The sequence below is a fragment of the Varroa jacobsoni genome, unplaced genomic scaffold (assembly GCF_002532875.2).
Source record: "Varroa jacobsoni isolate VJ856 unplaced genomic scaffold, vjacob_1.0 contig00748, whole genome shotgun sequence".
Lineage (NCBI taxonomy): Eukaryota > Metazoa > Arthropoda > Arachnida > Mesostigmata > Varroidae > Varroa > Varroa jacobsoni.
The window spans coordinates 23951-36955 of record NW_019214517.1 but is presented as its reverse complement, the minus strand read 5'-3'; the positions used below and the strand labels follow the sequence as shown (position 1 = coordinate 36955).

Sequence of the window (13005 nt, the reverse complement as noted above, 5' to 3'; positions counted from 1 at the left end):
GAACCTTATACGCGGTGTTTGTGACGGTGAAAAAGAGACAACAGAGCATACTGTGTCGAAACGTCGAATGCAAAATCCATTTTTAAATCTAGTACTGTCTATTACGTTATAATTTTCTCTAACATATTTAGATCAACTCTGTCTGAAAAAAAAAATATCTGAAATAAGAAAGAGATTACCAAAAAGATCATTTCTTCATGCAGCTTATTTCGATTATTGAACGAAGAAAACCGACGCTAATAGAAATCTATTTCTGTACAGAGATAAATTCGTCGATTGAAAAATAATGAGAAGCGCTCTCGTACCATGCGTTCGACTCTTCAAATTAGTTTATTCAATTTTCAGCCACATTAGGTTCGTGGCACAATATCATCAATAACAAGTAAATTTCGTGAAGCGGAGAGGTTACCTTTCAGCTAATCAAGAAAGATTTCTTCGTTTTCATGATACCGATTTGTTTCAACTTTTCACCGTCGAAAATAAAAATGTTTTAATTCTATTCTTGTCTAATACTCGCTTTGATGTTCGTAGTTTACCTAGGCGTCGAGTAATTGGCCATCTACACTGCCTATGTTATTAATAATGATTGTTTTCCTGCTTTAATTTCCCTACTTTACTAAAATAATGTGTATGATGTCATAAAAACTCTACAGAACATTTTCCATCGTATCTAACACAAAGATCATCCGCACTAGAAGCCCCTTTTTCCTAAAGTTTTATTTGGCTGGGTTCATACAACGGCCAGTTGAGGCAATTCAGCCCTCATATGAACTAATCACTATGAATAAATTTCTTAGGATATTTCAAATATGGTGATAAATTTATTTCCCTGTATTTACATATCCTTCAGTGGCTACGCAAGTTATATTTCAAGTAGTTATATAAATAAATCATTCAAGTTATGGCAACTCTTAAGCCGCATGCAAGGCATAATCCACACGCAACCTGCGGCCAGTAGTTCTGAAAGCAAAAAATGAATTATTCTCAAGATGACCTATCCCATCATTGCGGTTACTGGTTATATCAAAGACTAACGAGAACCTTCCGTACATGCGCTTAATGAAATAGGATTTTCCACAGTTTTCATAATCAAGGAATATACAAAAGATATATATGTATACAAATATTATACACATTGTCGTGTGTTGTACTATAGTATCTTACCAAAATATTTAGTAATTTTACGTACATTATGATACAGAAATCATTAACATAAATCATCTCGCCTACACATGTAATGTACCAACTGTACATTATAACTATATATATATATATATACAGCTATCATCTACGAAAGTAAGGGTGTCGTCGGTGTCTTTTTGGCATGTTTTGAGCGTCCCGAAGTTTCCTGACGGCTTCCCGAATATGACGTGGTTCAATGGGACCAGGGTTCTCTCCTTCTTCAGTTTGTTCCATACAATCAAGTGCCTTCAACAATAACAACGAAACGAAATTTATGTTCTGATTAGGATGAAAATCCAGTGTTCAAAATAAAGTTTTTTTTATGTAGCCTACTGTGAGAATAACTGTAGATTTTGCAACCATATGTGGAATATGTTAATTTAAACAGATGTTTTCGTCAACGAACATTGACATTATTTCTAAATGACCATGACTTTATAGTTGTTACTAATACAAAAAAATTTCCACTTCTGACTACAGAGGAAGATAGCTAACGCGTTTCCTACTGTTGACATAGGATTTTCACATTGTCCAGAATTCGAAAAATTTTCCATTTTGTTTTTATAAAAAGATGATGCCCAGGTAAACAATAAACGCGGACGTACAAGTACAAAGTAATACATACTACCGGTTTATGCCTTTTCTGAAGGAGAATAAACGGCAGCAATAACAGAAACTAAATCAGTAGTGGTAGAAATGAAAAGACAATGCGTAAAATTAAAAAATTTGCAACATTAGGTATTATGGAATGGTTCACCACCACCCCCCCTCTCTCTCTCTCTCCATCCCTTAATCCCTTAATATCCCCTTAATAATAAATCCCTTAATAATAGTACAAATAATTTTGCCTGAAGGATAATAGAATTGCTTGGATAAAATTTTGAATATCTGTATGCCAGTAATAGTGATAAGACTTCTTTTTAACCGAGATGTATTATGAATTCTACACATGTTCTTTACAGTCTCATATGTATCATTCGCACAATGATTTCGTGTCATTATGACTCCAAATTCTGATTGGTTATAAGAAGGAAAGTAGAAAGGCAAATTTCTACTAGTAGCTTACAGATTCTGTAACTTGAAAAAACAAGCTGAAACTGGCGTTCCGAGTTTTTTCTGCTTGAAATACTTTAAGGCTTTCTTTGTCTTATTTTACATATGCACGTCAGCATCTTAAAACTTACAACAGATGTGCATTAGCTTTATGATGATGTACCATCGGCGCGGTTGCATCCAACCATTGATTTGACCGCTTGCAGTAAAAGGATTTACTTTTCACAACAAGTCACAATTCGGTGATTTCAGGAGAACTACAGCTATACGCAACCTAGCAATAATTTAGGAGCTGAATATTAAAGCAAGCAAATATTAGCAGCATGTTGGCGATAGGACTGTCGATGAGATCTCAATGGGATAACGACTTGCGTGGAGCAAGGCCACTGCAACGAGATAAAAATTCCTAATAGACTCATTGGGTCGGAAAAATAGAATTACTGTTACGGGATGATCCGATTGATGTTGCAGGATTTCATTTATGTCAGAACCAAAGCATGTGGGTCTGTAATTGATTTACGGGGTATGTCAGGCTATATGTAACGCAAATAAACTTCGTTTATATGGGATAGCTGTTCGTTTACTTGTTATTTAGCTACAACAGTTCACGTTTCAGTAGGTGTGACACTAACAAATTAAGTAGTAAAGTCAACGGCAAAAAAAGCGGGGAAAAGCCCGCAGGTCCCTCTAGTACTCTACTAAAGGTGATTGCCTTTTCTATCGTATCCAAATCGCCCCCGTGAAATGGTCGCTTTGAGCTGAGTTTTTGCGGGTCGGTAGATTTTCATTTTGCGAGTAAGCTATACGTGAGATGGAATCTATTAAACAATATTTTCCTTGTAGTTCTCTTTTTTCATTAAGTTTTATTCTAATTTGGGAAGTTGATTGTTCTTTCGAAATTTGCCCGCAAACCGTTCTGCCAAACAGTTCATATTGATAAATTGCTTGCTTTTTCAAGCTCAAGAAAATGGGTAGGAAGAAATTTGTGATGTTTTATATTTTTGCGATTCAGCCTGCCGAAATAGTTGAGAATTAATAAGATATAAGTCACCTCCGATTTTTACTGTCTAACTATATACAGCTGACCGTGCAAAATGTATAGCCGTATGTTGGCAAACAATTAGAGATAATAACTTTTAGAGCTAAGACTAGTGAACAGAGGTGAACAAATTCTATTGCACGACAACGTTTGGCTTAACATCACAAAAATCATAGTGAAAGAAATACAGGCGTCACAGTAGAAAGCCGTCTATCCAACTAGATAATGCACCTACAAATTACCACGTTCTTTCAGAATCTCGAAAAATTCTTAATAGAAATATTAGTCTACTCTCAACCTGAGGTTGAAATTGCTCTCCAGGTTTCATAGACTCTCATATTTCACACTTCTGCAGTAGGAGGCCATTCAAATAACAAAGTCTTGAATAAAAAAGGTGCATACTTCGATTAAAAATCGGCCCGCGCTGACTGAAAAGCGCCACAGTGAACTGCTTGACAGGAAATGTGCAGGGAGTTATGCTGCCACCAAAATTATCATTTCTCGGTTACTCAAGGGCTGGGCAATGTATTCAGAACTTAGCGATATTGTAGACGGACTGGTGTAACAAGTGTTCATCGCACACATTATTTTCCAAGCCGCGACATCAGACGACAGGCAGAAAACGCGCCACATAGTGTTTGTAAACAAAAATAACTTCACGGGGATAAATAATTGTACACGATTAAGTTCAACTACGTATACATCTATTTCTATCAGACGCTGATAAAGAAAAACACAAGGTGATCCCTAAGCTTACCGCCCTCACTAGCTATGGAAAAGCAATGAGGTGGGCCAATATTTTGAATTTCACGCCCGGCACCGCCGTTAAACATCATAAAGTACTAAACAAATTGTTTAGGACCAATTTTGAATCTAACCACTTCACGTTAAGTGCAAGTTAACATTGCATTATCAAAGGCATTGGGTAAGTGGATTACATATTAGCACGATTGGTAATTTATTATTAAGAGCATCGAACATGTCACATTATTCCTAAGTATAATTTCCGCCTCTCTTCAGAGCATATGAGTGGTGAAAAACGTGTAGAAGACACGAGAGTATCGACAGAATTTATCGGACCATCAATTCTTAATCTTCACTGAACAGCAAACGCTAAACGATGCAATAAATGTGGCAGACTGAATTATGCCGGTGCAATGTTCGAATTCCGAGCTAAAAGCGATGTTACAGTAACGTTTCTGAAGGTCGATAGGACTAAACATGTACATTTATTCTGACATTTTTGACTGATGATGACATCTGACATCTATTCTGATAGTGGATGCCTCGCTTCTAAATAACAGTATAGCTAACTGTAATGAAGGCAAATTTACGTTGCATGATGTTCCCAGTTTGGACTATGAGATCAGCGGATTACTGAGGCCGTACATCCCTTACACAATATTTTCATTAATCCATAGCATTTTTCGATCTACGTTAATGCTAAAAGAATTGACGTCTTTATTAAAAATACTCTTATATTAATCGTCTTACCTTCTCGACAATTTCACCCACGAAAACTTTCGCAATTCCCGATATTGCAATGACGACATTCTGAGACACCGAGCAACCTGATATAGACTGAACAAGCCGCTTGATAGCAGCCTTCGGAAATGCTGCCCTAAAAAAACCGAAATAGAAAATCGTTGATTGCACTTTTAAAATAATTGTTTTAGTCGGTTCCGAGGCAATGGAAAGGTTATACATACTTTCTTAGGTTTTAAGTCATGTCATCGAAAAAAAAAACAAGGCATTAAGGGTACCGTTAATTATGTTAAACGAAATGCAAGCATTTTGAAACACCATTATTTATATTCACAGCATTGAAACTATAAGTAATGTCTTAAAATTCGTGGTCAATAAGCCAAGGGGTGACTAAGTTGGGACAAAAAGTGTGTCTAAGGAAATTATGAGCCATCGAGGCATCTCTCTTGCGAAACGCCCCAATTGGTTCGTTAAAGATGTCGTGACACACAGCACTCAGAAGAATATGTGGCCCAATAAGGATTACTATTTTGATTGCCAAAGTGAAAATAGGAATATGCAAAGGAGTGTTTTTCTGTTTGCCTTCATCAAATATGAATTTTAACAAAGTTAAGATCCAAAAGGTGCCTCACTGAGTATAAATGTATAAATCTATAAATTTATATATTTTATATATCCCAACTTCTAAATCTAATAATATTAAGAACTATCATCATCGTTCACGTTTACGACATCTGAATACATTCTAGTGATTAAGGTTTAAGAGACGATTAAACTTGTAAAAAAGGTAGAGCTGCAATTTCACCTTTTCTCTTGAGTTTCTTGAGAAAGATATCTGAATATAAAAATAATTTCTATATGAAATTAGAGTGACTATATTAGCTTATATTTTGACATTTTTTCGACGATGCCACGACGGAAGCCCATCAAATTTTAAAACAAGATGCGAGATGCGTTAGTGCAGCAGTATCTGCCAAGACAAGCTTCGCTTCCAGTACCACAATCTGATACATCTATGCGTTCTTTGTCATCCTTCTGGTCCGCCGGATAAGTTTAAAAACAACGAACGTAACTAACCGACTGCAGATTACCAGCTGCCCGCTGCAAGGCTACGCTTTAGAGATCGTACGCGGAAAAAAGAATTACAAAATAGAGAGTTAGACGTACGACGCACACTCAACATCCTCAAAGTATACCAACGATAACTGGTGGGTTATTGTTGTATACAGCTAACCTTTTTAATATCGACGCTGCTTAGAACTTTTCTTGCCCTACAGTGCCAACCAAAAATTTTGAGACAATCTGCACAGAAAATATTCGAAAAGAATTCGCTAGCTCCCGTTTACCAATAACTGCCTGAATCAAGCAAAAAAGCGGTCAAGTCTACTTGACTAACAAACAAATTTAGCGGTAACAAAGTGGTTAGTTATCAAGTTCGCAGCAGAAAATGCAAAAGTGTTTCATCCATAACTCTATATATACCTTAAGCTTTCAGTATTGATCTTAGTTTTGTAGAGGCTGCATCATGCATTAAAAAAAGTCAGATAATCATACATTATTATATATATAACTTTTTTTTTAGTCAAGTCATGCCAAGTTCAAAATATGCTAGCACATGGCAGCGTATGCCCTTTCTAGAGCTGCGAGGGTAAAACACGTTCAGTGAGAGCTTACTGGAAACACTTTTCAAAAGATAAACAAAGAACGTTAATCTTAAAAAGAAGAAAAGTCTAATATGGAATTTTCGGGTAAACATTTTTTTAATCATTATAGAAATAGTCTCATTTAACAAAACTAAACCGAGTTACAAAATAATATAAATAATTAAGTCAAAGGAATATGTTTATGCCATCGTTATTCGCCAACAGGTTTGTGGTTCTCATATCAGGCTAAATCAAAGTTGACGTAGTATTATAGTTCGTTTTTTTTGCCGAAATAAGCGGAATTAAGAATTACATAATCCCCAAATTGCACCAAAAATAAGAAAAATATTCCAAGAATCTCAATAAGTTAAAAAGTAAAGGCGAAATGCATGTAGATTTTAACAATTCAACAATAAAACAAAGAAAACTTTTTACTTGCCTTCTGTACATCTCGTATCGATTAAGTTGGTCTTCGGAGAAGGATGAGACAAGAACACGCATCTTTTCCCGCTCCTCCTGTTCAAGTTGTTCCCGGCTTTTGGGGGGCGGTGGTGGCATCGACGTGCTGGGTTGAACGGTTTCCTCCTCTAACTGATTAAACAACGAACACGCAATGAATTAAATCGCTACACTGTTGAAATAAATGTAATACAGAAATGTAGCAGTAGGTGATACCCACTCTGCTTCAACAGTGAATTCCACGTGAATTGCACTGTAAATAGTTTTCTACGTCACGTAAACCTATATAGTTAAATGTATCTTTCAATATACTGTGCCTGTGGTGTAATTTAACTACCTTATTTATATAATTTATTTATTATAATAATTTATCTTTTATTAGCGATTTGTTATTATAATAATAATGGCTAACACTACGCTGTCACGAGCGAATACAGCGGACCTTGAAATTAACTTTTGAACTAAATAGGCTAAAATGATTATTTTTAAAATGTGTTGGGGGTATTCTATTTTTTACATACTTATGTCAACCAGTATTCTAACAATTTCTAAGCAATCATATACCCACTATTTGTGTTTCCGTGTGCAACTTTGCGTAGCGCAAAATCGATTGTGGGTTGTATTTGTCCACCAATTTCTTTTTCTAGGGCATAAAAAAAAAGCCTCGTAATCATACTGACTTAAATCGGAAAAACAAGCAGATTAAGACCAACATTAGATATTCCTTTGCTCGATCCAATAAGTAATTGAGGCATAGAGCGTTTTTTTTTTCAAGTCGTGATATCTGGTAGTTTTTTCGCTAGTTTTCGAGACTTCAATCTCCGTTCTTGAAACGCTGACACAATTCACGAACTGCGCTTTTGTTTATCGTCTCCTTGCCTCATGCCTTCACCAATTTGCAATAAATTTTTGCAGCGCTGTGGCCTTCCTGAAAATTGACGACTAAGCGTTTATCCTCGGGACTTTACAAAATAAATTTCTCCTTAAGTGAGCTCGACCGGTTTCACTTACAGGTTTTAAAAAGACTAGCGTATCTATCAGCCATGTTTCTACTTCTGGGATGCATAATTCAAAATTTTTCACTTTCCAAGTCTGCCGCATTCGCTTGGAGCAGCGTAGTAATCTCAGTATAATATTGTAATTATTACTGTATTAGTGATCGTCTATGTTGATACCAGCATTCTGTGAGTCATTGCTATAACTGGCATTTCATAGACTGGATTTTCTTTACATCCAAGCAAACACCTTGGACTGAATGTACTGAAAACACCTAACTTAATTTGGCCACAGAGAAAACTGAATTGGTAAATAACATACCTCATCAGTCGTGTTCAAATTAGCAGCTGGCGAGTCGGGAGTGATGATGTCGGTAGTGGCAGTAGTAGAACGGCCAGTAGCATTCTCATCGCCGTTATTGCCAATTATATTTTCTTTTGCCGCCTCTCTTTCCTTACATCTCTCCTGTGCTTCTTTCTGTTCCATAACCTTGTTTTCGCCATTGGTTTGCTTTTCCTCTTTATCTTCTTCTACTGCTGTATTTTTAATATCCGCCGCTGCATTCATATCGTCGTCCAGTTCACCTACTTCGTCTTCACCTGCTACATCGCGAAATCGTTCCTCTTCGATTCCATTTCGTTCATGATCAGTCATCGAGTTATCTATTTCATCGATTCTATTATTACTGTTACTCGGTACCGAATCTTCTTCCAGATCTTTTTCGGTGATCTCTCCGGGCACTGTTTTAATCGTAGCCTCATTTCGGGATGTTTCCAGGTTCTCTCTGCGGTCATCCTCCTCCTCACCAGCTGAATCTCTATCCGATGAATCCGTCAAAACTCCGGCATCGCTGGAATCCATTTTTGACTGATTTTTCGTCAGCTAAAAGGTCAACGTTACTTACCTTTAATGGTTTGAAGGTCCACTGCTTAATTTATTACAACAAATAAAGACAAATATACATACACATAAAGCAGAATTTGCAATATATTGTTTATTATTGTAAGGTCAGCTACTTGTGAATATTCTATTAATGATATTCAGTTATAGCTTAAAGATAAAGCACTATAGGATTAATGAACATCATTTGGTACAATATAAGCACTTGTTGGGCACAACACCTTTTTTTAACGGACATCTACTGCAATTTTTTGATACTTAAAAATATTTTTAGCGTTTTTACGTGCGCTTACTGCGGTTTCAACTTTTGTGTCTGCTCTTGGCCGACAATGCGCTTTAGTAATCAGCAGCCCTTAGCGGCTGTAATCGTTTCATTCCATGCAATAATACACAGGTTTTTTGCTCCCGGCCGGTAACAACCCTCTAAGAAGTTGCCACAAAGATATCTGACAATAGGTGCAATTATTTTTATAAGAGCTTTTCACATATGAGATTGACTCGATGATATTACTGCCCGAAATAATCCATGAAAATATATGTTTACTTCCTTGAAAGTTTTATTTATCCCAAAGAAACGGCAGCTAAATAGGATTCATAAACAATGTTCAGCCAGCGGTGTCCGAAGCACAAATGTATGTAGTTTTTCTACGTGCGTACTAATAAGTTATGTATATAAAGACAATTCGGAATAGATTAATTATACAACCTGAAGTCTTAACCTGTACAGAGCATGTCACAAGGTATACATGTATCGTTATCTTAATACGTGTTAATGAATTAAAACGTACGAGAAAAGTTATTCTTAACTTTCCTTGACCAATCGACAAGTATCATGAATTAGTTTAAAAAGAAGTTGGTGATAATAGATTCTGACAGCAATATTTGTGACCTGATATAGAAAAACTGTAAGCATTCATGCGCCTATACCAAACAAAAAGATGCTGCTAGAATAAGGGTTGAACAGATTATTGTTTTATATGAAGGTTACGTACAAAATACATGATTTCAGAGTGGTTATATAAGAATCTTGTAATTCGTATTGTGCATTTTAAATCTGAAATAATTTGTTTGTTTTTTCTACATACAAATAATAATACGTATTGCTTCAATGTTCTGTGCAAATTACTACCCCAATATCTTTATGGTATTCTGAAAAGGTGAAACTACCAAAAGTAGCAATTAATAGTATGCATCTACTCGCTGGTCATTTAAAAATACTACAACATATTTGCTGCTAAAAGATTAAACCCCTCAAGAATAACCTACTATGTCGTTTTATTAACATTATTTTGTTTAGCAGCAGGTATACCTTGATTTGAGGATCGATATTTAAGTTCAAATATTCTTCTTTAGGAACCGCAAAAAAATTGAGCAGTGATTTCGTTGAGATGGAGATGGACCTGTGAATGGTTAAGACTTTGGCAGAATGGTAATTAATGGTCAACTTCAATCTCCTGCAATCGTTCTGCAAGGACAAGCTCCCAGCCTACGGTTATGGAGCTATTCAAATGATGAAGCTCTCTTCATCCGCCGTAATTTTTTCTGTTGGTTTTAAATGGGCTCTTTTTATTAATGTTTTTGATAAACACTGCCCAGCTAGTAATTGTAACTATCCGTTATTCAAATCACTGGAGATGATACAGTCAGACACAACAGAGCTTTGGTTGTTACATGCGTTATATTATGGTTTGCGGTATTATTTCCTAGTCTCAATTTCAAGTAGTTTTAGCAATAATGTGAACGTGTGTAACAACTATCCTACGAGTTGAAAGATCGACGTCTACCCTTTATTGAACAGACCTTAAATTTAATGGATACGCTCAACTTGAAAATAATAGCCTGTCTATTGGTAGTCATACAATTATGCGATTCTTTGCAATTATTATTTTTTTCTTTATTTACGCAAGTTATTAAGCATATGTGGTTGGCAAAACTTCAAGCTGCGACGACTGTCCACTTTCATCTAGAGGCTTGGCCGACAAAGAAACCGCGTGCAAATGTAACAATATACCTCGGATTACAAGATTTTTCTTTATTTCACCCGCTATTGGTATTTATAAAAGCGATTTCGGCTTTCGAGAAGTTCGGGATACATGAAATCGAATTCATACATCCCGAACTTTTCGGGATTCACATAAAGCATTCGTCAATAAAGGAGAATCAGTATTTTCAATCTAGCACATTGATCAAAAATACCAGGAGCACATCGAAAACTTAAACATTGTCACAGATAAAAGAATTAATTAAATACTTTTATCTAGAAACAATGTAATAAAACCTCGACTCCAATCCAAGAACACATACAACATGGTATAGATTCGGCAAAAACATTAAATGATTTTAATAGTTCGCGAAATTCATTGTCTTACCATAAAATCTTCGTTAGAACTTTCCTAGATATCGTGCAATCATACACAAAAAATTTTATATTTCGTTTCAAATGCAACACCCCAACATCGACAATTTGACGTTCTGTTTACAGCGTAAGGTTCATAGAAGAATGAATGTATTCTCGCAAGTGAGCGGGCAATGATGCCTCCCAGCACAATCCGAAAGGCGCATAAATTTGAAATCGTTGCAATGACTAGCTTTCGGAATTACCTTTGTTCAAAAAATCGTATAAATATAAAAATAATACTTTAATATCTTTGAATCAATCCAGAATTCAGGCGAGGACCATTGAGATTTCACATCAATTAGTAGTTCCTTTGAGATTCTACAGCTGTCTATAGTGGACTTTATTAGACGTGCTTTATAACAAAGAGGTTAGGATTTCATACAATCCTCTACTAAATATTCTAAAGGCTCATAATAAGTGAAAGTACGCATGCGTACCATTAATGTATAAAACAACGTTTTATTCTTAAACGGATTTTTTTTTTATTGTAACCAAATCGAACTAGAGCTTTTGAGCCTTTAATAGGACAATTTTTTAAATAGTGATGGTGAAGGTTCTTATATATTCCTAGAAGACAAGGAAGTGAAACCGCGTGGAGTAACATTTTAAGGCGAACTAACTCTGTAGACTTGCACGAGTGTTTTGTAATGAACACATTTTACGCAAAACTATACCGAGATTCTGGCTGTCAGAAATAAGCTTCAAACACTTATCTGGAATTACACAACGATTGTCAAAAAAACTCGGCGTCAGTATAAAAGCGTTGGCAAAACATGCATCCAGTATTAAGAAGTTCGAATTGTTTAACTACCTTCCATACTCGCTCGGTTTATCTTCTAAGAAATCTTGCTTATCTTTGGGTCTCGAAAGACATTTGCAAGCAAAGATATGGATTAGAGTGAAGCCTTCTGCTTCACTACAGCAATTTTGGGTTCCCTTAAGAAATAAGCCCTTACGGAAAACAGGTTTGAAACATACGTGACAGATAGAAGTGGATAAATGAAACAAACACAAAAACTAAAATGGATCCTGAAAATTGTTTTTATTTTTATCTTGCTACGTAGTGACTCAGTACATGCATTGCCTAAGTTATCGAAGGTCCTTGAGGACAACAAACCTAGGATTTAGATGGATCTTTCGAGAAAAGTCAGAAATAGTAATCAACAGTAAGGTTCTATAATAGTTATATATGGAGCACCCATCGCACCTTTTGTAAAGCAAGAGTACTCTATTGAACCAGCAAGTCTGTCTATCGAATAATTTTCAACAATGGTTGTTAAAACCTGCTGAATACTTTAAATGGTCGAGTTCTGCAGATGCATGTTTTTGAATTTCCATATAATGTGACACGAAAAATGAGTAAATCGCCTCAGACAAGTAGCAGCGTTATTAAAAAAAGATTGTAATTTTAAAGAATGTGCCCTTACGAAGTCATCTTCGACCTACTGGACTCTTTTAGAAGTTGTCAGAAAACCTATAATACAAAAGAAGATCACAGATAACTAGATAGATTGAATGACTTGTGTTATACGGTAATAGAAGCTATAAGCTAGCGAAAAAAAGAAACATGTCTAATTAAACACAGCACAAAATTTATTCAGCTGTATTCCACCTTGCATAGGCAGCACACTGGACTACGCTAAGACTGTGTAGTTGATACATCGATTTATAATCGTTTGAGCGATCAAGTTCATGTTAGCAGTTTCTATTATTGAAAAAGTCGTCGCTAACGTTATTGGCAGCAATACAGGCTTCTAAGGGTACATCTTCGTCGGGCCTTTGCACGCGAATAACTAGCACACATTGATGCCCATAATCGAGCACGTAATCTGATCCCGCATACACAGGGG

At 35.9% G+C, this 13005-nt stretch overlaps 1 protein-coding gene across 5 annotated transcripts; it reads right to left on the bottom strand.

Annotated features, from left to right (window-relative positions):
• Positions 1–302: 302 nt before the first annotated feature.
• On the bottom strand, positions 303–11263 carry LOC111271534 (uncharacterized). Of its 5 annotated transcripts, none has more exons than XM_022852407.2 (5): positions 11127–11263; positions 8179–8707; positions 6842–6993; positions 4769–4895; positions 303–1428 (listed from the first exon to the last, which is right to left on the bottom strand). In XM_022852407.2, the coding sequence occupies exons 2-5, from the start codon at positions 8509–8511 to the stop codon at positions 1285–1287; spliced, it is 756 nt and encodes a 251-aa protein (XP_022708142.1). In that variant the 5' UTR covers positions 8512–8707; positions 11127–11263; the 3' UTR covers positions 303–1284. The 5 variants fall into 5 exon arrangements, with proteins under 5 accessions (XP_022708142.1, XP_022708140.1, XP_022708141.1 ...); XM_022852405.2 differs by having other exon boundaries at positions 8179–8785; positions 11127–11253; XM_022852406.2 differs by having other exon boundaries at positions 8179–8782; positions 11127–11253.
• Between the last annotated feature and the right edge of the window lie 1742 nt (positions 11264–13005).

Bases quoted from the DNA above. Each gene is read 5' to 3' on its own strand.
- LOC111271534 (XM_022852403.2), bottom strand. The intron at 6,994-8,178 runs GTATGTTATTTA...TTGTTTAATCAG, and splicing joins ATTTGAACACGACTGATGAG to TTAGAGGAGGAAACCGTTCA. The intron at 1,429-4,768 runs GTAAGACGATTA...TTATTGTTGAAG, and splicing joins TGGGTGAAATTGTCGAGAAG to GCACTTGATTGTATGGAACA.